The sequence below is a fragment of the Haemaphysalis longicornis genome, unplaced genomic scaffold (genome assembly GCF_048455015.1).
Source record: "Haemaphysalis longicornis isolate Haplotype H1 unplaced genomic scaffold, Haemaphysalis longicornis Haplotype H1 scaffold_5, whole genome shotgun sequence".
Classification (NCBI taxonomy): Eukaryota; Metazoa; Arthropoda; class Arachnida; order Ixodida; family Ixodidae; genus Haemaphysalis; species Haemaphysalis longicornis.
This window is the reverse complement of record NW_027526385.1, coordinates 176,259,127-176,285,563: the sequence shown is the minus strand read 5'-3', so window position 1 is coordinate 176,285,563 and position 26,437 is coordinate 176,259,127. Positions and strand designations below refer to the sequence as shown.

At 45.0% G+C, this 26,437-nt stretch overlaps 1 protein-coding gene across 3 annotated transcripts in view; it reads left to right on the top strand.

The window, feature by feature from the left end:
- The window catches only part of LOC144138831 (glucoside xylosyltransferase 1-like), a 64,976-nt gene that overhangs the window by 30,799 nt on the left and 7,740 nt on the right, over positions 1–26,437 (top strand). For 2 of the 3 annotated variants that reach the window (XM_077671317.1, XM_077671318.1), the window contains exons 4-6: positions 6,072–6,203; positions 9,501–9,693; positions 20,550–20,863. In XM_077671317.1, coding sequence (XP_077527443.1) covers positions 6,072–6,203; positions 9,501–9,693; positions 20,550–20,863 — 639 coding nt within the window. The remainder of the gene's footprint in view (positions 1–6,071; positions 6,204–9,500; positions 9,694–20,549; positions 20,864–26,437) is intronic. The other variant, XM_077671319.1, reaches the window with a different exon arrangement.

The following is a 26,437-nucleotide window of genomic DNA, read 5'->3' as shown; positions in this document are numbered from 1 at the left end:
AAACGCCCGAAAAACGCACCCTATAAGCATTGTGCCTGCGCATTGAGTGCCTCCGGTCGTACCGAGGACCACATTTGGGAGGTAGCTCCTGCTGCTTGCTGTAGAAGTGCGCGTCAGCTTAAGCAGACGTAATGAAACACACGTTCATGTTTCCTTGAACAGTGAACCGCACTGTACACTCCAAAATTATTCACACCCTTAATGGTAATTTTTGTCTATAACGAACTCCCTTACACACCACTTAAGCACAAGAGAAACAATCTCTTTAAGGGCGTAATGAGGGACAAAACTCCCTCTAAAAAGGTGTTTTCTTGTATCTTTGTTGAGGTTTAAGGGTGTCAATTACTTTATCGGTGTTTTCTAGGCATACTTTATGCATACGTTATCTTTATACTTTGTACTTTATGCATACTTATGCATACTTTATCTATGCGAGGTGTTTTCTTGTATCTTTGTTGAGGTTTAAGGGTGTCAATTACTTTATCGGTGTTTTCTATGCATTCTTTATGCATACGTTATCTTTATACTTTATCTTTGTACTTTGTACTCTATGTATACTTATGCATTTGTGTATACTTTGTCTATGCATACTCTATCGGTGTTTTCTTGTGTTTTTTGATAGGGTGTAATGGTGTTAGTTATACACATTGAATCTTCCCTTTAAGGCTGTAAATCAGTTTACAGTGTAGCAGATTTTTAGAACAGTGGTGGTTTATCCGCATAGTGTAAGTAAATCAAGCGCTTGTGGTGTTCCGAAAAACCAAAAAACCGAAACCTACCAAACACTCAGGTGCATTTGTTCAGCTTGCACTTAAGACTATTACTGCTGATATGTCTTGAAGCTGCTTTTCGAGGGCAATGCAGCTGCAACTATCTTTCGCACGGTGCTCGCCTGTGTGGCCCGGGCGTTGTATAGCGCCTGCCCCTGACTTGCGGCAAACTGTTTCTTGGGCAATCTTACATGTGTAAACGCGCGCCTACCGGAGCGACAGAATAACTTCAAAATTTAACATTTACCCCGCCGATGAGTGCACGGTGGAGGTCGTGGCTGCTCGCGGTGTTTTGTTAATAGCGACGTTTTTACGCCCACAAGGACCACATGACACGCAAAGTTTTGGAATCCTATTATATAAACCATAATTTGGCCATGTCAAAGCAAGCCTTCTCTGACACCGTATGAAGAGAAAAAGGCGTTTCTATACACATGTTAGCCATGCGCGTGGTGTGATGCGGTTCATTGGGATGCGTATCATTGTGGACTGCAAGGAAAACCCCGACCTGGCACACTTTCCAAATGCCCTGTCCCCTGAGCAGTGGGAGATACATCTGTCTAGCGGTCGCCTGGAGGACCAAGCACTCCTTGTAATCCGGGCTACGACACCATGGTCAACGCATGGCGTCCTGAACTAAGGATCCACCCCTACATTTGCTGCGCCATAAACGTTTCATATCTCTCTCTCCCTCTCTCTCTCTCTCCCTCCCTCTCTCTCTCTCTCTCTCTCTCTCCCTCCCTCTCTCTCTCTCTCTCTCCCGACTTCTAGGCGCCGGAAACATGCCGCGACCCTCTGCCGTTCGCCGTCCTGAACCTTTTGGCACTCAACGCCAAGAGTACACTTTTATTGACACCCACTCCCACCCCCTAAACCACCTGCAGTGCAGTCCGCAGTGTAAGGAAGACCGACATGTGACTGTCATGTGGTAAGAACCCATACCCGAAGGGGGATTGGCCCGAGAAGAAAATGACGAAAGAAAAGAAGAGGAAGAAGAATCAGCGCACGGGATGGCAAGGAGGATTCGGAAGGAACCAATAAAGAAGGTACACAGGGTGACCGAAGAGGAGGAGAAGGTTATCTACGACAGCAAATTGGAGCCTCACACGATATAATGCGAGGTGAAGACGGGGAGAACGAAGTTGGAGCAAAGAGTGTGGAGCGGGTTCTTCGGAGGAACGGTGGCAAGTTCGGGCCGTGCCTGCACATCGCACCAGCGGCATCGCACCGTTTGGCAGCGGGCTGCCCGGAACCACCGATTACCAGCAGCTGCGCTCTGCTGGCCTCCTGCTGACCGGCGGCATCGCACCGCCGGCGACCCGTCGAGCAGTGCCCCACGACGCACCAGCGGCACCGCACCGTCTGGCAGCGGGCAGCTCAAGACCACCGATTACCAGCAGCTTCGCTCTGCTGGCCCCTTGCTGAGCCGCGCTGCTCAGCGAAGCCGTGGCATCTCACCACGGTCATCCCGACCACTGAAGAACACCACCCGCCATCAAGACGAGCTGCTACGTTCGGAAACATGTAAGCCAACCGTTCCACTGGGCCACGTCATCGGCATCGCACCGTGTTCCTAGTAGTACCGGAGGTGGGATTTGTTTGAGTTGGGCATTAACAGTTAACGTGTTATAGTGACGTTTTGGGCTAGATTTTTGGTAGGGTGAGGTCGACCTTGTTTTTTTATGTATTGTGTGATATGCTTGTGGGTTTGCTATGATTCTGTTCGTTTGAGTAGTTTTGTTTTGTAAATATATTGTGTTGCCATCAAATGAACCAACTTGAGCCTCATTTCTCGGCCGCGTGAGACGCGTGACAAACATTTGGCGAGCCTGCCAGGATCTATCCTTGGCCCAACCACACGTCTCACCCGGTGGAGAGATGAATCTCGAGAAGATTTTAACCTTGGCTAGTACGTTAGGTTTGACCAAGGAGGAGGTGTTCAGTCTGTACGAACGGGAGAGTACAAGGTTACGAGAGAGAGCTCAAGAAGATGAGAGGAAAGCCGTGCAGGAAATAGAGATGTTGGAACTTAAGATACGCCAGGCAGAGTTAACGCGGCGCCTCGAGCAAGGGGAACGCATAAAGAACCGTGAACGCGCCACACGTGAGCCTGAAGGCACGCGGGTCGCCGACCTCTCTGAGGCACGAGAGAAAGAAAGAACGCAGATAGGTGACCGCGAAGAAGCACGTGCTGTTGAGAGAACGCGGTTTGCACAGTGCTGTGATGGGAATGAAAAAATAAAAGAAGAAAGGTTCTCGCGAACGACCACTGTGGCGAAAGGCGCGTTTGATCGGCCAGGCGGTGAACTAGCCGGATGGGGCAGAATCGCACACCAGGCGCCTGAAGATGAGTGCACTGAGAAATCGCCAAGCGAGGACAGCGCATTGCCGCCTAGTATCTCTGTTGAGCCAGTTGGTTTTATGGTCTCTGAAAGATTAATAACTGAGACGGAGGTACCTGCCACTCCGTGCACTGGCAGTAATGGTATCTGGACAGAAAGCTCTACTGCTGGTCGGGTAAAAATGCCTATGACTATTGAGAGTACACTACTCCCGAAAAAGGCCAGTGCAAATTCTCTGGACGGCTCATCGGACAGCTCAGCGTCTAAGATGGTAAACGGGCTCAACAGTGCGCTGTCAAGTCAGCGGAGTTCAGAACAGCTAGGACAGCTCCCCCAGACTCAGCTCCTTGTGGTCGACGGAGAGTCCCGACTCGAGGAATTCAGGTTAGGCACTGGACAGGGGCTGGTCTCAGGTAAAAGGCAGTTGCCAGCATCCGGTAAGGGGGCTGAGAAGCAAGGGGGCGGGAGAAAGTACCCGCGTTTTCGTAAGCGTGCGAAGCAGAGGAGGAAAAAGAGTTTGGTTCTTAGGAAGGTTCGAGTGCATGAACGGAGCTGTGCGAAAAGTGACAGGGTAGCTGGGAAGTTCGCAGAGTTAGAGCACGCTACGAAGATGGCGCGCAGACGACGAGCCAAGGCCTGTAAGGCGAACGGATGGCTCTGTAATCAGCACCCAGGCCAAGGTGGCATCGGCCAAAAGATATGCAGTGAGTTCTCTTCCGGGAGTAGCCGAAGTAACATCAGAGGCAAGCGAAAGCGCAGACGCGCAAAGAAGGAAAAAACGAAGAAATCGTGCGAGTCGAGCACAATCGAGAGAAAGCTTGTAGTAGAGAAGGACTGGAGACAGGGCACGGGTCATAGGGCAGTGAGACAAGTGAACATTGATGGTGGTGCCAACCGAGATGACAGTGTTGTGAAAGGGGCTGAATGGACGAAGCGCAAGAAGGTGAAGATGAAGGCAAGTGTCACCTAACCTGATGGAATACACGGAGATGACCTGGACAGAAAGAGGACTCATAAAGGTGACAAATAGGTTGGGTACTAAGATAAAGCATAAATGTTGTGGTATGGTGCAGACAAGGTGTTGTAGGAGTATGAAGTGTACACAGAAAGGAGGTAGTTGAGTAGTGTAGATTAATTGTGGTTGCAAGCCTGAGATTTTTTGATGTGTTTGATTTTGGTGATATTAGAGTACTTTGCGTGAGTGGATTAGTGCAAGAGAATGAGGAAGAGTTGTCTTTTAGTAATACGTGTTGTGATTGACTGTGGGATTTCAAGTTAGTTTTCGTGAACAGTGAACTGGGTGTGTGATGAATATTAGTAGTTGAGTAGGACTGATGAAGTAGCTTAATAGGACTGATGTTGTTGTGACGTGCGGACCGCGGACTTTGTTTTCATGAACCGGCGTGGTGTATAGCAGTTTTTTTTTAGGAAAAAAAAAACTCTTTAATTTCGGGGGGTAATGTCATGTGGTAAGAACCCATACCCGAAGGGGGATTGGCACGAGAAGAAAATGACGAAAGAAAAGAAGAGGAAGAAGAATCAGCGCACGGGATGGCAAGGAGGATTCGGAAGGAACCAATAAAGAAGGTACACAGGGTGACCGAAGAGGAGGAGAAGGTTATCTACGACAGCAAATTGGAGCCTCACACGATATAATGCGAGGTGAAGACGGGGAGAACGAAGTTGGAGCAAAGAGTGTGGAGCGGGTTCTTCGGAGGAACGGTGGCAAGTTCGGGCCGTGCCTGCACATCGCACCAGCGGCATCGCACCGTTTGGCAGCGGGCTGCCCGGAACCACCGATTACCAGCAGCTGCGCTCTGCTGGCCTCCTGCTGACCGGCGGCATCGCACCGCCGGCGACCCGTCGAGCAGTGCCCCACGACGCACCAGCGGCACCGCACCGTCTGGCAGCGGGCAGCTCAAGACCACCGATTACCAGCAGCTTCGCTCTGCTGGCCCCTTGCTGAGCCGCGCTGCTCAGCGAAGCCGTGGCATCTCACCACGGTCATCCCGACCACTGAAGAACACCACCCGCCATCAAGACGAGCTGCTACGTTCGGAAACATGTAAGCCAACCGTTCCACTGGGCCACGTCATCGGCATCGCACCGTGTTCCTAGTAGTACCGGAGGTGGGATTTGTTTGAGTTGGGCATTAACAGTTAACGTGTTATAGTGACGTTTTGGGCTAGATTTTTGGTAGGGTGAGGTCGACCTTGTTTTTTTATGTATTGTGTGATATGCTTGTGGGTTTGCTATGATTCTGTTCGTTTGAGTAGTTTTGTTTTGTAAATATATTGTGTTGCCATCAAATGAACCAACTTGAGCCTCATTTCTCGGCCGCGTGAGACGCGTGACAGTGACAAACTCTCTATTATTGTTAATTCGCCCACGTCTGTCGTCGCTGCCTTTGCAAGCGACTCTGTCTGTTAGGCAACGAGTTCAGCGACGACTTACGCCCCTCTGCTGAACAGTAGTGCCCGAGTGAGATTTACAAGTTCTAGCCGTCACTGAAGTGCTCATTCGTACGTTGGGTTGAACAACATCAACGTATTTGGTAGAAAAATAAATGCCATTGATTAGAGATATCATCCCAATGAGAAATTGAAGATATTTACTCCCAGTATCATTGTTTCATCACAGCATTTTGAGCCACTTTTTTTCTCTGTGTGACATGCTAATTCGGCGGTGAACAAACTGTAATAACTGCATAATAAACTTTTTATTATTTTCGGCATCCCTGCTCCTCTGAGGGTGTATGATGCTACAAATAATGACATGGTATTCTTTTTTGCTTAATTGTTGCTTCATTTAACCAATCTTTAAACACCTCAGATAGGGGTACCTTAGTTGATTACTTTGGAGCGAAGCGAGTTTCTAGCCTGGTGGTTCTGTGCCCTTTTTCGAACGTCTTTTCATGGTACTCGTATTTTATGGATGGCATCTTTATTATTTTTGCAAGGTGATTTCATGGCCCAAGCATATAAGAAGGCGTGTTCGATGCGACGTCCAGCCAGTTTGGTACCCCGAGGAGACGTACTCCGACTGGTGGGGCATGTTCAGACCTTGTGCCACACAAAGACTATTCCTTCCGGTACGTACACGGCGCATAGTTCGCTTAGCTTAATTTTATTAAGCGAGAATTAGTGCACACTATCTGCTTAGCTTAATTTCATAAAATTACAATCCGTCAGTAACTTACAGCTGCTAGGAAAAGCAGTTAAGCTGTGCGATCCGTCCTCCACATAAAACACAACTCATGTATTCTGGATTTGCTTGAGTTTATTGCTTAGGCGCTGAAACTGTTTCATATTGCGTCCCGAAGGGATAAAGATGTTCGGTAAGGTATTCAGATTGCTTTTTTCTTAGATAACAAATTTGCGAAACCTAACTGTTTAGACATTGACACGGATATCGCGGGATGGCTGAAAGCGATTTCATAGCAGCCATAAACCATATGAGAGTTCTACGGACGCACGTTTCAAGAAGTGCAGCAACAAATATTGTACAGCGCAAAAAGACGCAGTGTGTTGAAAAAATGAATGGCAGAAATCTCGAAAATGAGCCACGTACGCTTTACTCGTGCTACAGGAAAAATAAAAGAGAGTTCTTCTGAAACGATTTGAGGGCATTTTTAGCTCTTGTCAGAAATGAAATTCCAATAAATGGACATTTCCTATGACAAGCGTTTTGTCCAGGCAGTTCGAGTCTGCTCACGAATTGGTAATAGGGGTACAGCTCTGCTGTGGAAGTTTTAAGCGTTTGCACTACAAGAACCATTCACTTTGCTGAAATCGCTGAAAAAACACAAACTTTCATTGCAGTTTTAAGACTACAAAAATAATCTTAAAACCAGTTCAAGGGGCTACACCAGCCGGATCTTTGTGAAGCCGTGCTTTGGTGGTTGTAGTGTCAATAGTTTTTCGTAACTTTTGAGGTTCTTTTGAAGCCCGCACAAAAGTTCGTGCGTTGTCGCTGTAGATGGTTGTGCGCAATCCACGCCAGGAAACGAACCTCCGGAAAGGCTTACGAAGTTTTTTGTTGTTTGGTATTCGACGGGCTCCACATAAACAGTTCATGTGCCAGCACAAGTGAACAGCACAGCTAACGCCCGTCCTCGACCTCTGTTACCTATGTAGAACTGTCCAGCAGGATCAACTGCGCTTACAGGTAAGGGGAAAGCATGATTTCCCCTCGGGATAGTCTATTTTACTAGTTGTCCTGCACGCGGAATCCAAAATTTTTGCGAACTTGGCTAAGGTAGTCCCGTACTTGTCGTAGAATGACCTGTGCTACATGGCCGCGTTCCATCGCGAGAGATGTGAACTAAGTGCCATTCGTTGTAAGTTTGTGACGTGTGCTCCGCAGGTGTTGTTGGTGAGTACCCTTTCGCAAGCGCGCAACGACTCGCCGCCGTTGGCGAAGAGTCGTCACTCTTTAGGACTGTGCGCGAGATGTTTTTTGCTGCACATCACTCGGTATTTACGATATGGTGGTGGTAGATATGGTCCTGGTGCAAATTTGGGTCCCCAGATGGACTCTGGTTTTATTTGGAAGGTGCCTATTCTTGTTTCCTCTTATTTAGGAATAATTTACTAAGCAATAAAGAATATTACTCTTGCGCATCGAGACTTCAGAATCATTTGTGTATCTGGCACCGGAAGATTAGTTTTTTATTGTGAAAGAAGTTCTGGATGGGAATTGAGAATAATTTGAACACCAGGGTGGTGGCGGTGTATTCCCCTGTAATGGCTGCTGTGGTCGACTTTTTACCGCAACACTTAGCGCGTATCCGCAAGCATGCATCAAGGAACAATCTGAAGTTGTTTTGCGTATTATGAAAGTCGTGTTATGCCATGAACATTTGCGAAGTGTTTATTTCCGTTTATTTCATTGCTTAGGGTTTTCTGGTCTCATTAGCTTTTTAGTCCATCTGGAGGCAGGAGCGTTTCATTTCAGGCATTCCTCCTGGCTTTACCGCATTTCACCAAGACCCAGCCGGGCATCAGGACTTCAGCGATGTCATGCCACTTCCATTGACGCCATTTTTGTGTCTGCTTTTCTCTTCCGATCTTTTAGTTCCGCGTTTCTCCCCACCACACTACCGCCGCTGCGTGCCTCTTTACCAGAAATATTTCATGACTATGTAATTAAGAGGCAGTTGCGATTTCTGATTCCCTTCTTAAGACCTTAATTTATGTCTCTCAATGTCCAAGAAAAGCGAAAGACCTGGCAGGTCACGTTTATGCGAGTACGTCGGGTGGCGTACAAATGGACTAGCTTCACACAATGGAATGAAGCCATCACAGAAGAATACAGAAAGGATGAAACAAAAAGTCCTAATTGTGAGACTTCCAGAGGAAGAACCAGTGAATTTATAGTAATTTCGAAGCGTATAAATCTGACCTGTGGCCATTCGTGGTTTGGAAATTGGCAAAAAACCTCCTAGATGGATTTTCGAGGAACCAGAATCGTCAGTTGGGGACTACTTTCCCTGTTTGTACTTTCTGTTTGGAAAAGAAAGCCTTGGTATTGTGCAGCAAGAACAAGTTGTGTGTTAAAAACCTCCAAGAAATAACAACCTCTGTGGTCGACTCCTGGACCATGTATGATACCAGAAATCCTCGTCCTGAAATGGTGACTTTACGCATTCTTATCAATGAAGTGTACAGATTGAGTAAGTATTTACTTTCCGGAACTTATCAGGCCGGGGTTGCCAACTGCAGAACTTAATACTTGGCCAAAGCATCTTTCTTTCCATAGCTTGCACGCAAGCACGTAGAAAAAATTGGTAGTGATTTGGGTACCTCTCAATTATTCATTTCCAAAAGGAAGACCAAATTTTGATAAAGCCATAAAAATAGGTTATGCCAATAAGGCTAGAATCCCGCTGGAGTCCGACAACCGCACTTCGGCCGCACACTGGTGGCTTTCGAATGGCCGAAGCCCTACGGCGAAAATCTGTCCGTATGGCCGTAAGCCGGTCGACTGGCCGACGGAGACTGGTTGTTGGATAGCCATGAGAGTATGGCCGTATAGGGCCAAAATGTCCGCACATGGACATGGGCCGAACGTGCCTGCCGGAAAAAGGCCGGATAGAAAATCACTGGCCAAAGTACATCAGCTTGAGTTGGGACCAATGGTCCTGTGCAGCCTAGGATTGTGCTGCTTCCTCTTGAATATATTTTTGCCTTTTGGCAAACTGGAAAAAAAGACAATACAATAAAGGCATTAACGAAATGCTTTAGAAAAAAGGGGTACACACGCTGACTTTAAATTTATTTCTCTGTGCTCTTCAGATCGGTTTCAAATATTTCGCCTGCTATCGCTTGGATGTTACGAAAAAATGAAACTTCAAGTATTGCAGAGCCTAAAAAGTAAATTTTTGCAGAGCATGCTCCCGAAGGAGGACGCGGTGATATACGTGGACACCGATGTTGTGTTTCTACACCCCGTGGAGGATTTCTGGAGGATGTTCGCTGCTATGAACAGTTGGCAGATGGCAGCGATGGCGCCAGAGACTGAGAGCTTCACAAACAATTGGTATCTCACCAAAGCGCAGCACCCATTCGTCCGTCCTTTCGGTAAGGCGTACAAAATCAATCAATCAATCAATCAATCAATCAATCAATCAATCAATCAATCAATCAATCAATCAACCAATCAATCAATCAATCAATCAATCAATCAATCAACCAATCAATCAATCAATCAATCAATCAATCAATCAATCAATCAATCGATCGATCGATCGATCGATCAATCAATCAATCAATCAATCAATCAATCAATCAATCAATCAATCAATCAATCAATCAATCAATCAATCACTCAATCGATCGATCGATCGATCGATCAATCAATCAATCAATCAATCAATCAATCAATCAATCAATCAATCAATCAATCAATCAATCAATCAATCAATCAATCACTCGCTCACTCACTCACTCACTCACTCACTCAATCAATCAATCAATCAATCAATCAATCAATCAATCAATCAATCAATCAATCAATCAATCAACAAGCATTTATTCGAGCAGTCAGGTATTTAACCAGTCAGTCAGTCAGTCAGTCAGTCAGTCTGTCAGTTTAACTATGCAAGCAAGCTAATTCAATACCGGAAATCTCAGCTATGAACTGTTCATTTCTGTTGCACGATGTACAAGATTAGGCTAAAATTTTCCGGATATTTCAGGATGATGGTTTGTTTTCAAGAAGAGCTGGATCTTAGTTAAGAGATATACATTAGGAGCGAAAGCTTGACTTTTCCACCACCGTTTCGGTCAACGTGCGAAAAGGGATCTGATGTTTAAATGAGAGGTGGCAGCTAATGTGTACAACCAAGTCCGAATGAGAATGGTTTTAAAGAACTCTGGTTGGCCTAAAATAACCCGTACCTTTGTACTACGGTGCTTCTCATTGCTCATGGGCGGCTTCGGAAAGTGACATGGCGATTTTTGAGCAAATTGAACAAACTGGCCAGAAATCTGCGAAATTGAAAACTGAAGCGTAGTTTATAGTTAAGAGACTAGGTGTTACGCGTCAATAACACAGGTGTCAGAAGGTAGCTAGTCAATATTACCACTAGAGGCCGGATTTGTATGTGTTCAAACAGCCCGTTTTAGGAGCCAAAAACAGGCAGGTAAAACACCGATGTAGGCCCCCAAAGTCATAATAAATATGTGCACCGTAAGTTTTTGCATAAATACACAATTTCGAACGAAGACAGGGCGACTTGTATCTACGACAGGAAGGGCAGAAATGTTATTGTTTATAATGACACAAAGGCGCCAACAGTTAAGCATGGCCGTTAAATCGTCCCTTACAACCGGAGTGATGCGATTCATTGGGTTAATTCCAAGGCGCACTGCTCACATTTATGTTCAGTGGCCACTGTCGCTTGATGGAGCGTCGCATATAGCGAAGCAGGCATGAAAAAGAATACTTGAGAACTGGAAATAATGAAAATAGAGCTACTTTTGCCTGCCTGATGCAATTTAATTCGACACAACGAAAACACACTGCAGACAAATAATAAACGCAAGAAAGACAACGATTTATCTGGCGAATTACATGCTCTCACAAGCGGACTGTTGGGTACAACTCTAGCAATTTCCTAATGTACGCCTCGAGCGCGGCCTGTACGGGTGCCACTGAAATCAGGGTGTCGAACCGAAATTTTTTCGGGTTCGGTTCGGGTTCGGGTTCAAGGCTTTCGGGTTCGGTTCGGGTTCAGTTCCGGCGCACCATTCCGTTCCGGTTCGAACCGGTTCGAACCGGTTCAAACGGGTTCGAACGGGTTCGGTGAAAAAAGAGCAGACGTGTTTTTTCCTGTTAATTTTTTTGTGTTCGATTTTCGTTTCCTTGTCAGGTTTCTTTGTCAAAAACGAAGCCATAATGTAGGTTTTTTAGATGCGACGCTCAGAGCATCTCTTGTCGGCGGCCCTGCCCTTCCTGCGTGCATCCGTTGTCCGCGTGCGTCCGTTGTTGCCCGCAGCCACTCTCCCCCTCTCCTCTCCGATAGCGAACACACTCTCGCGAAGGGCATTGGATTGGATTCGATTGGATTGGCTTGGCTTGGCTAGCTTGGATTGGATTGGATTGAATTTGGATTGGATTTAATTAAAGTGGATTGTGTTGCGTCATAGCCGCGGCACTCTCTCCGCGGTCTGCTCTCCTTCGGGCGCGCTGCGCATATAACCGGTGTGCCGCTCTCCGGCGGCCTTTCGGTCGACGGTGACTCTCCGCTTGCGCTTGAACCCCCCCTCAGCGTCGCATCACACCAGGGTTCCCGCGAGGGGAGGTGGGCGTAATTTTTTTTGTGAAAATGTTTTGTTTTGGCCAAAAATAAGCAACCCTGCAACCCTTTTTTCAACTTTGTTCGAAATCTTGAATGCTTGCAGAAAGTAGTCAACCAACACATGCAGTACTTAGATCAGGGAGTCGGAAAGTCCCTCAGACAAAAAGTACTGCTCTGTCCCCATCAGATAACGTAAAAACTTGCTTCAAATATTTTTCTCTCTTCCCCAGTCATGGCGTTCTTCTACCGCTGGAATGGCGTCATTACAGCGATGTAGCGGCTATTTGCCGGCTTTCCTTAAGTTGCGACATTCAAATGAAACCACAAAAGCGAAGCAGAAACGGAAGGCGTATCTGCTGGGACGACCAAATCCCGCACTGCTCCTCTGTGCTGGAAATAGCTATAATTTTTGCAGTGCTTCCAGATGCGAAGATAAGAGTGAGAGCGTTGATCTAAAGTGTTGAAGAGTTCCTTTAACTGTAAAATGTACTGCAAAATGTTTTCTATGGTAGGTCCACGATTACAACATTAACTGAAGCGAAATGAAAAATTCGCTCGGACACATAAGACCCCGTATTTGTATGAATTTGAAAGCCCTGCTTTTTGTGGCCGCAAGTTTATTTTTTATTGATTTAGTTTCTTTCATTTTTATAATTTATTTTAATTTATTCTTGGATCATAACACTGCAGTTTTATACCCCGCAGTTGTTTTCTTGAGGAAGAAAATGACGGACGATTACGACACTCGTTAGTGCGAAATTTGAGTGCAGCGCGAACTGTAGTCTTCTCGGCGACGGCGCGTAGATGCTGTGCCTCAGGAAGTGATCGCTTCATCAATTAATGCACGACGGCGCGCGGCATACTCTGTCGTTATCTCGTAAGGGATGGCCACTGTGAAGCACGTCTCGCACGGTCACGGAATTACGCCCTCCCCCTTACACTTTCGCCATACTTGCAACCTCCGTTTTCCTGTTAGCTCTATCTTCGGTGGCGTCTTCGTTCTCTCGGTTACAATGAGTCCAACGCTGAGGGACTACGCGAAACCACAGGAGCGGGTTGTTAAGGATTGTGTTCTAACGCATGGCTCTACGTAGCCGCTGTGCAGCCATGTGATCCACTCCCTTCGCCGACAAGTGACGGGCCGCACATCGTCTCCAAATAATGCGTTCTCGCCACAGCTTTCTGGAAGGCAAAAAGGTAGCCTCCTGAACAGTGGGCAGCACACGGGTGCCTCCGACGCCTCCCCCTCGGTGCATCTTAACCAGAATCTTCTGGTAATGGGCAGCCTCCCAGCAGACTGCCTATTGCCCCGTCCTACTAAGCAGACGACCCATCCGTCCACAATCGTTTTAATCTGTACCATTCTTTGCCCACAGCAAGGACCGTGCAACCCCCTTAATTTCCACAAAAATACCAATCTCGTGGGAGTTCCACCTGCAATCGCTATAATAGCGTAAATGGAGATAACTGGTGGCACAAAATTTCTGAAAAAATAAAAAATAAAAAAAGTAATCACCGAAACTGGCAAACCGTGTGGCACAAAATTTCTGAAAAAATAAAAAATAAAAAAAAAAGTAATCACTGAAACTGGCAAACCGTGTGACACCCTGCATTTCCACAATAATGAGGATTTCGGAAAATTTCCACCTGTAATCGTTATGTAGGGTAAATGGAGATAATTAGTCGAACAAAATTTATAAATGTAAAAAAAAAGTAAAATAATTGCGGAAACTGGCGAACCGTGTAACACCCTGCATTTCCACAATAAGGCAGATTTCGCGAGTTACAATTGTAATCGTTATAATAGCGCCAATGAAAATAATTGGTTGAACGAAATTTAAAAAAAACTATAAAATAAGAAAAATATTTAGCAATTAAGGAAAATGGGAAACCCTATAACTGCCCGCATTTCCACAATAATGGAGATTTCGCGAATATTCCATTTGTAATTCTAGCAGCGTCAATTGAGATAATTGGTCGGACAGGATTTATAAAAACCCCCAAAAATTGGCTGTAGAAACTCACACAGGACAAGCGGCATAGGAATGCTACGCATTAGTAGATAATTGTTTGAATTTCTGCAGAAATTTTTTAGTACCCTGGAGTGTCGCCATGGACAGCATTTTGCGTCTCCGCCGCCTCCCCCCTCCGCCCGGGCGTCTCGTGGAGGGCCGCCCCTCGTCCCGAAATCACGCATCCTCGCAGGAATCGCCTGCCTGGCAGGCAACCAGGCAGGCGTTTACTGGCGAGCGGGCAGTCTTTTTTGGCGGGCAGGAGAGCCTGAGCGCCCAACATCTTTTTTGGTTCCACCAATTGTCTAGGCACGCACGCGCGCATGCACCCCTGTTTTCGCACAATGAGGCAAATAATTTTGCATTTAAATAAATTGACTGGTTTGCTACGCTTTTCATGTACCCTTGTTTCAACGGCGCTTTAGCTTTTACACGAAATCATTAGCACTGCTAGAAGTCGAAAACAGTCCCGCGTCGGCGTCAACCTCCGACTGTCAAGCGTGGCTGGTGGCGTTTAAAGCGATTTCCTTCTGCTCATCTTTCATATGCTAACGTACCAGTTAGAAAGAAAGAACGGCTTTAATGACTCATTGGACGCCGTGTACAGGACGGCATTGCATAGGGAACCACCGGAGATATGAACTTGCTAAATGGCACTTCAGCGACAGGTGAGAGCGCTTGGGATCTACGAAAGATAATAGCTGAGTGAAGTCACAAGCAGCAGTAATTATCCCTCGTAGAGAGAGGGAAAATGAACTTTAAATAAATCGAGGAAAAGTTTCAGATAGGCGTCCTCATTCAAGGGGTAGAGTCGACAGTCGTTTCCATCAAGAGAAACTGACCTTCCAGGCCGGAGCTGGCCAAGGCTTTCTCCCAAATCTCTATGGAAACGTGTAGGTTGGGTGGATCTAGGGTGGACTTGTCGTTGTCGCAGACGCCTACTGTGTGTATGAGGTTTCCAGGCTCCCCACAGAAGCGACGAAATGGAGAGAATTGTGTCCCGTCAAAGAGGTGAAGACTGGTGATGTGTGGGAAGGTGTTAATCCGCAGTGCACAGAATAATCTTTCCTGGTTATTCGCTAGTGATTTGTGCGGGAAGGAATACGTTCTACGGGAGAGCCTATAGTGCTAATTAATTTCCTGGTAGTATACAGGATGCATGCGCTCAGGCTCGGCTTCATCATCGCTGGCTAAGTGGGTCAAATGTCCAGCCACGAGGTTGGTTATCTTGTCTGCCGGCGATGCCAGTATGAGCTGGTGCCCATACAATCCTGGCTGGTCTCGTTGGTGGTCTCTGCTTGTTCATTCGAAGTGTTGTAACATGCAATAGACTGTTGGCAAATTAAGTTGCGCCACGCCTGATAAGAGTCTGTTATGAGACTTTTGGCGGCCCTTTGGCTAAGCGCACGTGCTATCGCCTCTTCCTCAGCTTGGAAGGGGCTGTGTTCGGGGGTTGAGATGCTACACCTGTGGAAGGCGGCAGAACGGTAGCACGAAGAGAAGGTATCGGAGAATGCTATCAGGTGTCTTTCGCATCAAACCTGTTGATCGTTCCTTTTTTTTTCTTTCAGTTTAGTCGCTTCCTAGTCTTACCTCATATATATACACATTTTGAGAACCTTTTCGTGAATATAAGACATGCATTAGGCAATTATTTTTTAACTTCAGTGTGAGATGTAAATCTTACGCGAGAAATAACATAAGAGCGTAATACGTGCATAAAAAAGGCCTTTTATAGCATTCAGGTGGTCGACACATAACTTTCCGGCTATTTTGTGCGTAACTAAATTTCCTGATTGGTCGAGAAAGAGAACGCTGCAAAATTTACAAATGCCAAGGACCCCAAATCTATCATGCTTGGTACAACCCTCTAATCCGCTTTAACTGACCCGCTAATTCCTCTAATCCATATTAATCAACACCGCAGTCCCACTGATTCACATTAGTTCATTCACTCATCTCACTAAACCACCCTAGTCTACCCGCTAATCCGCGTTAATCGACTTAAATCCATGCATCGAAATGCTATCGCATTTACTTTAAAAGTGAAATATAGAAGGCCCCATTTTTTTTTTCAATTCTCATGTTCTCCTAGGGCAGTAACCAAAGGACACAACGGCACTGTACAAGAAAAAGTGATGGTGACGTAGAGAACTGTGAGTGTTTGTGTCTCAGTGCTGTTTTTTATATAAGTGCCCACTCAAACTAAAATAAGTGGAAGATACGGATTTATTGTTGATGGTGTCCCTGAAGGCCTTCACAAGCGGACAAGGATGCATTCGAATTAACAACATGAAAACTTCACACGATTTTAAATACGCTGCAGATAGAAACCATACAGAATACCCCATGATATGTTGCCACGGAATATGCGTTCTAACTCATGTTATTGTGAATGCAAGAAGATAATTTGGGGAGATGGGCAATACCTAAAGCAAACTAGTAGTGTATACGGACTTTACATTAAATTTAGGGCAATAATAAAAAGAGAACCTTATGGGCCTTGGTAACTGCAGACTATGCAAAATATTGCGTGGTGGCGTCTGGCGAATGGTAAAAATATCTTCGGATGCAAGGTAGGGTGCCGGGATGGAAAACTAGAAATCACAGTTTTGAGGCCCCGGAACCGGTTCGGAACGGTTCCTTCAATTCGTTCCGGTTCGGGTTCAGTTCCAAAATGGCAGAAAAAATACGGTTCCGGTTCAGTTCCGGTTCCGGGCAAAAATTCGGGTTCGGTTCCGGTTTTCGGTTCGGTTCCGGTTCCGGTTCGACACTCTGACTGAAATCCCCCTAGCGGTCCGTTTCGAAAGCAGGCGCGGGAGTCTCCGTCCCGGTCCCCACTGTCGCCGCTGCTTTTGCGGCATGTCCACGACTGAGATTTAGCGTTTGCGGGCGTTGGAAATCCCTATTTATGTAGAGCAGTCACTCTGTTCGTAAATGGGGTGTGTTTACGAGAGTGTAAATGTTTCTGACGCGATCGTAGTGTATAAGTATATTCGGTCTGTATAAGCGCCAGAGGCCTATGCGTGGACCTCATTGTAGTTACACTGTCCTGAATTTACTAGCAGTGTCTCCGTAACCACCGTTCCTCAGATGTTCATGCTACCGGTATACACTACGATGTAAATCGGTTTTGTACGCTTACATATTCAGCAGAATACTAATACTTGACAGCACGCCAGTTACTTTTGCCAATAATATACCTCATATATTTACCACCACTATTTAAAAGCCAGTGTGTGTTAATTTCGGGAACATTCAACGTAAGTACGGCGGATAATGCAGAATTATACTCGGGGATCAGCACACGACAGAGTCGCCTTGACGTGAGGTGAGCGCCCGCAAACATTCATCTGCTGCGACCGCAAACATTCATCCTCTGCGAGCAGCGCGCCGACGGGCTTAGAATATAATCGGCGTCCGCGACTAAACGCTTCTTTGAAATATCGTCACATGGAACAGGGAGCCTTCAGAATAAAGGAGAAACTGAAATCAGAGTGCCTTAACACATACCCCACTCTTCCAACGACACCTTCCATCGCTTGTGAACTGCCTACCCTGTATACGTCCAAAAATACGTCCGCCGAACGATCAGCTGTTCGTCGAAGTCGAAAAACAAAACGACAGTGAACGCGAGATTTGTTTCGCGAAATAGCAGTGCATTTCGCGTATAGTTGGTCCAGTGAGCCCTACCTGGCTTAAGTTTCGACGACCGTCTTTAGCTTGTCAGAAGCTGCACTGTATTTTTTTTTCCATTTTCGTTAGAGCTATTATGCTTCTTCCGCACTTGCACAGCATGTATTTTCCGTGGTTTCATATTGATTGCCTTGGTTCTTGCTATAAGGCGTGTGTGGGCACATATTTAATGACGTACAGGCTTGGAATATACTTAACATTTTTGCATTGTTTATATTCTTATAAAAGGCATAAGTTGTTGTCCGGGATTGGGTAATCACATCCCCGAAACATATTTTTCTGCGGCGTATATACGCGAAACGAAGCCGCATTCGTTGTCCATGCTGCAAAATGAAGCCAACCGCTCACTGTGCCAGTATCAGGTCTAAACGAGTCGACAGTAGAATTTATTTGTGCCTGACGTATTTGGAGGTGACAGGGGTGATATACTGCTACCGTCGCCGACGCCCGGAAGAGCGGCGACGTTGCGCGCAGAACCACGTCCCCGGGTAGCTCTTGCAGGCGATCGCGTGCTCTACGAAGACGCAGCTGCTTTTTAAGTGATCTAAACGTACTCTTTGCTTATAGACGTCAACGTAACAAGTTTTTTCTAGGGCGCGGAAAGGCGAAAAGAAGCGAAACAGAACCAAAACACTGCACGAGCCCCTATCAACCACGTAGCGCACATCCCGTCAACGCCGCGGAGAAGCGGCGGCAGGCTGCGCACCGATCGCGAAGCTCGAGGCTTATACAGTGCTGTTATCCGAATCGTTCAGGAAAGACGTGTAAACACTGCTAAATACACTTTCACAAATTGGAAGAGCATTTTTGAAAAAGATATTTAGCAGCTGAACACACTTTTGATAGAAAAACGTGTGTTAGAGCCCGTGGGCAGTGTGAATTCTAAAGCGTAAAGAAATTCAGTTGCGCAGTGATGTGTTACCATGGGTATTTATTATAGGTGTGACAGGTTAACAAAGGAGTGTTCGATGCTCAACCGTTGCGTTGAAAATAGTGTTGGATTTGAGTATGCTTCTGAAAACGAGAATGCGATTGCACATGCTGAAAAAAAGTCTGCTTGGAGAGCACGCGGAAGTCAGTCTAAGGAACACTGTGAAAATTATGGAAAGAATAGGAAACTACAGCGACCTTCAGATTTTTGGATTTAAGGTTGTGCCTATTGTCACTGAGAATGATACTTACCTTCTACTGCTGCTAGCGGTTCTTTTCTGGGAGTAGGTTGAACTAGAGAACCAGGTTGAACCCCATAGAGTTCCAAACAGTTAGTCCTGCCCGGTGAGATGAATAACTACCTCCGACTGCACTGTAAAGCTAAAATTGTCTCTAAATAGTGTTAATATAGGCACCGATTTGTAAAATAGGCGTTTATAGGCATTTAGGTAAGAACGCCAAAATGGGCAATTACAGGCACAGCGAAAACGCCAGAAAAGGCTTTGCTAACCTCCAATTCGTGCTGATATATCAAAGTGGGGTGATAGGAGCGCATTGAACAAAATAGAAATTTGCTTAAAATCTTGTCTAAAAATTTGCCTAAAACAGTATGATTATTTGTGTGGGAAACTGGAATTAACTACATTCTATGCGAGAATGGCGTGTGGCCACAGAAGTTATTGTAACAAGGCTTTTCTGGTAGTTTAGGCCTATGATACACCAAAAGCTCAACCTGAGTAACAACAGGAGCAGCAACTGTATATTTTTTCTGCTTTTTAGGATGCGGACTCATTTGTCAGTGGAAGCCTCCTTTTGCTCGTACATTTCGTGGCGATATTGACCTTAAATGCGAACACTGTCTATGTTTGTGTCACTTCGCTAGATAACATTTGTGGGCCCACAGCGGAGGCTTTGTGGCGCGTGCAACGTCAGTCTTGTGCGCAAAAGCGCTAAATAGGAAGCCACGAAACCACTTTCAGACTCACTGGCATAGCCCATTTATGACGACATGAACACCGCCTCCTTAGCTTGGCTTTGCGGCCTCAGTAGTTGTGTACGCACGTGAACGAAGTGGAAAGTTTCTTGCGTGTAATTTGAGGCTTTATTGCGAACAAGAAAAACACAAATATTGGTAAATGTTTTGGGTTCTTGTCACGGCGTATTAGCAGTAGTAATAAACAATTCATTTTTCAGCTCGACCTGACTTAGATATCTTGTTTGTTCCCTTAATCGACAATTTTTCCCTTTCTTAAAAAGTTTGCGCAGCTTTTACTTGTTCGCATCCCCTTTTTCTTCACAGGGAAAGCTTTGTTCATGTAAAGCATGTTTCCTCTATGTCGTGTCATGCGGAGACAAACCTGTATTCTGAGTCATTGTTCATTGTTCATTTGACTCAGCCGTCCTGTTACAGTGCTTCAACTCACTGTATACGAAGGTTTCGAGTGCTTTTCTCCGTTTTGCATTTTGTTTGTGAGCGCAGCGAAGTTAATCAGCAAAAAATAGGAAAATCAGAAATGATGCCGCACAAAAAATTGAAAAATTTGTAACCAACAATATTCCATATATATGCCTTAACGTTTAGAGGACCGTGCGGAAAAGAACTCAATTTTCATTATTCTGGCGCTCCTAATTCAAATTTAGGGGTGCGTATGTTGCGACGAATTGAAGTTTTACGCACTTTTATACTAAACCATAGGCGAAGAAAATGTTGCGAAATTTTCTTGTTTGAGGTTTTCAATGGCTGTGATTTGGGATTAGAAGCCAATAGGTGTTCGCCCCAACACTCATAGCTTGTACAAATAATGGGCTGAGCTGTGCTGATATTATTTACGTACAAGTCTGGGTAATGACAACAGGACATAATCTGAGATTTTTCGTGAGCTCAGTTTTTAAATTTTCTCTCCCAGTTTTCAACGAAATCTGACATATTTTTTAGAAAAAGTAGAGGACTTCGTCGATGGGTCTCACAGAACTGAATAATTTTGTTTCTCGACAGCTTTGAACGCAGGTCTGCTGATGATGAACCTGACACGCATGCGGGAATTCGGCCTCGAGCGCCGAGTGGTGCAACTGAAGAAAGAGTTCGAAGGCCGAATACCTTGGGCTGACCAGGACTTGCTCAACATTCTCTTTAGCCGCCACCCGGAACGAATATTCACCTTTACTTGCCGTTGGAATTACCGCCAAGAACACTGCGGTGGTAATGCTCTGTGTACGGATGGACCCGCCGCTGTCGTGCATGGCTCGCGCAAGATGTTCATTGATCCGATGGAGCCAGCATTTACAACATTACACGCAGCTATGAAAAAGGTGAGTATAATAAGAGAGGCATAATGAATCCTATGACAAGTATGTGACAGCTAGCTGTGCAGAGACATTTTACATCAACAGATTTTTAACCTAGGCTACAGTCACGACCACGCTACTTCGTGAAGTTGTGTTTAATACTTTGCGAAGGAAATACAAAAAAGATGGACATCAGTTGTGAAGATGTTGACCATAGTCACAAAGTTCATATCCCGCACCAAAACACTGTCACCTAATCCCATTATTTTTTGCCGAAAACGTGCCGTGAGTGGAACCACCTGCCTGCTTCATTAGCTTGCATTACTAACCCTGACCATTTCCGGGAAGCATTGTCGAATTCGAAATTGTTGTAAGTTTTTTTTTGTCTTATGCTTTCTAGTAAGGAGTGCTTTTTCGTGTTGCGTCGTGTTTATTGTTTCTTTTTTAGTGTATTGTATGCTTGTCTCTATCCGCCGTTTCTGTGTTCTTTTGAGGCGAATGATGTGCGTCTACAGTTTGCTTTCCTTTTGTTCCTAGTGTGATTGTGTTTACGGCTGCGTTTAGTGCATTTGCTTTACCGCGTTTTTTAACATTATTGAATATTTTTGTTTTGCAATTGTTAAACACTTGTTGCGTGCTTTTGACATCTGTTTTGCTCTTCTCTCTGAGCCTCTCCACTCTACAATGCTTGCATGCCCTGATGGTAAAATAAATAAATAAATAAATAAATAAATAACAAAGAAGTAAAGAAGTAAAAATGAATCATCAATAAATTAACAAATAAATAAAGAAGTAAAAATAAATAAATAAATAAATAAATAAATAAATAACTCAGTTCCTCCTACGCCTTCCACACAAGGAAGGCTTAGTTCTGTAGCACGAAATTTCATATTCGTGCTGAGCAGCAGCAGTGAAAGACAGAATTCTTTGCGGTCAATAAATGTTTGTCATGTACTTTGTAGCAATTTTAATTCATACAGAAATAGCACAGAATTCAACTGAAGAAGTGTACCACCGATATTTTTAGTTACGTCTTTCTAGACTTAAAAAGAGGCGATACGTCGAATTTTTTTAGGTTTCACTGAACTGAGTTTTGAACACTATTTATAGTGCACGAATGATGTAGAGAGTGCGTACACCATGATTTTAGCTAGCGCGCTGGTGTACACACATTTTATTGGGAAAATTGCTCTGCAAATTTCTTGTTTTGTCGATCCTTGCGGATCCAAAGATGTTGCCTATGGTGATATACTGGCGAGGTCGCAGGGCTACATGTAACCGATGATTTGCACATTTAACATGTGCAACCTGTGCGGCAGAAAACTAAAAAGGGATATGAACATAAAAGGAACGAAAATGACAGCGTTGAAATCTAAAGTAGCTTGAAAACACTTTACAGAATAGCAAGCAGTTGTGACAACAATATTGCGGTAAGTGCGAAAGGTCAGAACGATGCATAACAATTACGGTTTTCCCGCCTGATACACAAAAGCCAGCTCTCTCGACTTTCTCTTGCTAGTGCAGGAATTGGCGTCACGGGTCACAAATAATACGTCACCCGCCGCGGTGGCTCCGTGGCTAAGGCGTTGCGCTGCTGAGCACGAGGTCGCGGGTTCGATTCCCAGCCGCGGCGGCCGCTTTTCTGATGGAGGCGAAAAGCAAAAACGCCCATGTGTACGAGATTTCGACGCACGTTAAAGATCCCCAGGTGGTCAAAATTAATCCGGAGCCCTCCACCACGGCGCGCCTCATCGCCTGCGTTGCGTCGGCGCGTTAAACCCTACAATCAAATCAAATAATACGTCAGGAAACTTGTTTAGTGTGCAGTTAAAATTCTTTGGACAGAGAGTGTATTGCGGCAGTCGAAACTGATAAACATGGGCTAGTGCGGAAAATGGGGCGTATGAATACACCGATGGCGACTCGCAGCTTCGTGTCGCTGACCGCGACTGGGGAAAGGACACTGGTACGTGGGATCGTGGAGGGATAGGTTAGTAATCGGAATTTCGCCCTCCGAAGGTTTTCGCTTTAACTTTGAATTCACTGGCTTATTTTCGACGGTATCCCAATTTGTGATTGCGATAAGAATTTGGTTAGAAGTGAAACATTGTATTTAGCCAATACTGAACTTTAAGTGCTGCAAACTATAATAAGGTGCACTGGGAACTAAATAAAAGATGTCTTGCGCTATAAGGCCAAGGGAGGCATAGGGGAAGTGCTAAACTTTTTTGTTGCTTGGATTAGGGAAGTTTCCATATTACGTTTTTTTATCTACGCCAGAAAGCGAAGAAAAATACACGTCCGGAGTGGGGCCCGGCGGTTCGAAAGAAGGTTCCCTTCACCTCGCGTTGTCAGAGTAGCGCTGGCGACCAATTTCAAGCGTCAGATATGTAGTTGTGTTAAATATAAATACCCCACAAAATAACAGCGAACACAGTCACCCAGACAGCCGGATTGGTACACATTGTTCGGTCCCCACTCTGGACGCGTATTTTCCTTCACTTTCTTCCCCATATAAAAATTAAAATGTTCACTTCACTAACCGTAGTAAGACAAAGTTTAACGCGGTCTTCCTTTGGGGCCATAGACTTCCGGCCTTTCCTTCTGTATTTACTGAACAAGTCCCTCATTCCTACCCCCTCCCCACACCCACGTGCACGCACGCACGGAGACTCATACGCGCGCGCACGCACGCCCGCACGCACGCACGGACGCGCACGCACACATATGCATACTTACATACATACATACATACATACAAATATGCATACATACATACATACATACATACATACATACATACATACATACATACATACATACATACATACATTCATGCATACATACATACAAATATGCATACATACATACATACATACATACATACATACATACATACATACATTACGAATGGATTGAATGGATCCCTTAGAATTGAAGAAACTATACAGAGTGGATCTTTTATGCAAAAAACAAAAACAAAAGAGAAATAGGCTGTCTAGCATAGAATAAATTGAGAGGTTGTAAGTAAAGAGATTACAAGATTGGGCGGACAAAAGAAAGGGCGGCACTAATTTGCAAAATAATATGTTTAACAGAATCGAAGTCAGCCTCTGGAGAATTTCAAAAACAAAGGAATCTGACTGCATGGAAGCCAAGGAGCAGCGCTCAAAATACTTCGCAACAGATCGACTCTTGCTAGACATATGTGAAATTGCAGAAAAAAAAACCAAGGTGCCGGTGTGCTGTCGTGCATTGGAATTGTCATGACTTAACTTTTTGTTGTAGTTTCGCTTGTGCAGCTGGCACGTGCGGGTTTTGCTCATTAGTAAATGTTTTTCCTAGTCGGTATATAAAAGAGCAGCCTAGAGGAGACCTAAAATGATAGCCGGCGTTTTAGTATCCTCTTTTCCTGGCCTCGTCCTTGTTTACTTGCACCAAAAAATGCGTACGTGCGTCAGGATGGAAAAAAAGAGAATACCAGCTGCCCCAAATACTAAGCCTTGCAAGCTGCAGATAGATAAATGCTTTCCAAAACAGTAGAAATATAAATGCTTCAGTCACATCGACCTTGTTTCCAACCAACACACGGGCTTGTACAAGGAAAAGTTCTAGGCTAACCTATTTTCCGTTGAACGAAGTTTTTCAAACGAAGCAGTGCGATACGGGACATTACGTCGTGCACAGCGCATGTTTACGTCGTCTCCATACAATGTCCCATCTTTTGCATTGTTTTGATCTTAGATGTACCAGCTTGAACACTTACAAAAATTGCTGAAGTTGTCCTGTCATGTCAATATCACAACATAGGCAAACGTAAACCGCCCGTTTATAGGAAGAGTTGAATTCAGTTACTTAGCAAGTTTACGGGGCATTAAGTAGACTTTATTGAAAGAGATTTCAGCCGTGACGTTTTACGCTTCGAAATTTTGTGTAGGTAAAATGCTGCCTCAAAATGCTGCCTCAGTAGGTGTTCTACGTTGCACATTTTTTAAAGATAAATTCCTTTATTATCTAATACAGTTAACCTCGTTATAGCGAACACGGATATCGCAAATTATCGGGTATAGCGAACTATATACAAACTTTGGTTGGTCATGAATTATTCAAATCACGCTTATTATTCTTATACCGAAACTGAAACCGTGAGAGCCGTGCGCGATATCGTATACACAGTGAAATCTCGATATAACGAACTTCAGGGGACCGTGGAAAATTGCTCGTTATTCTGAAAGGTCGTTGTAGTGAAAATCGCAAAATTTAGGAAAACAAATAGTATTTCAATGCCTAAAACGACCTACGTGTACAGCAGTGCATCCTTGGAGTCATTTTTCACAAAACAAATGCACTAGTGATTATAAAACAATGCACGTTTATTTAAAGTGGTTGGCGATTTTCATCTAACGCGAGTAGCACAAGCTTCCTAGCACGAAGGACTCAAACTCTTACACATTCCTGGGGAGTGAATCAGTGGCCGTGCGGTTTTTCCCCGGACATGTGCGGAGTTTTTGTATGCTGTCCACCACATCCGCAGTCGTCGAGAGCTCGTCGTAGTCTTCGAGTGCTGCTGCGGCACCCTCAGAGGCATCGTTGTTCATGCCATCCTCGCTGCCATCTTCACTTTTTCATCCTGAACGCTCACGGTCTGGGCAATGTCTTCTGTTGTCAGCTCCGCTGATGTCCGTGAAGATCCAGCAAGCCACGTGAGCAGCGGCGGAACGTAGAAAAAGTTGGGGTGAGCGCGAATAGCGCGGCCGCGGCTTTCGGGACGGAGAAGGCTACCCATGCTTCATTTTTTCTCTTCTCCTCACCTTTTTTCTCCCTCTTGCATCGGCTGCCGCATTCAGCGGAGCAAGTTGCAAGACGTCCTCTTCTTCGCTGCGCTTTGTCGTGTCGTCTACTAGCACACTGTCCCGGTTGCCGCGATTGTTTAACGGACTTCTAAGAGTATCCGGCCTTGAAAATATGAGTTCGTAGTACTGAGGTGTTGTTAACATGGCACGGAACTAAATAAAACGATCGTTATTTTGAAACGTTCGCTATTCTTAAGAACGTTGAAGTGAAATAATTTTACATTAAAACTATAAGCAGTCTTCGTGGGATTTCTTAAACGCTCGGTAATCTGAAAAGTTGGTTAATGTGGTGTTCGTTGTACCGAGGTTTGACTGTATAAGGAAGGCATATTTGAGCAGGAGTCGGAAAAGCTACAAGGAAAAAAGCCGTCGTTTGAAACTGCAGTAGTATAAAGGTCCTTTTGTTCGTGGACACTGTGGAAAAGTTCATCCTACTCAATGCTGTGAGTCGCCACCAGACGAAGATCACATCCGTCATCAAATAAATGAGGAGGCAGGCCTGCTTTGCCAAGTGAACTTTGTTCTGTTGTAATTTGACGAACTCATGTCCAGTTCATTGATGTTAAAATGCAACAAGGAGAGAGCTAAGGGCTATCTTGTTTATTTTGGATTCGAAGCTTAAAGAAATGCATGTTTGCGTCAAGTATTTTTGTGCGAGCCAGATTTTCGATTTGTTAGAGCCGATTTTTACCGCTACTGTTACAACGAATATCGGATTTAACGAACTAATTTCTGTCTCGATACT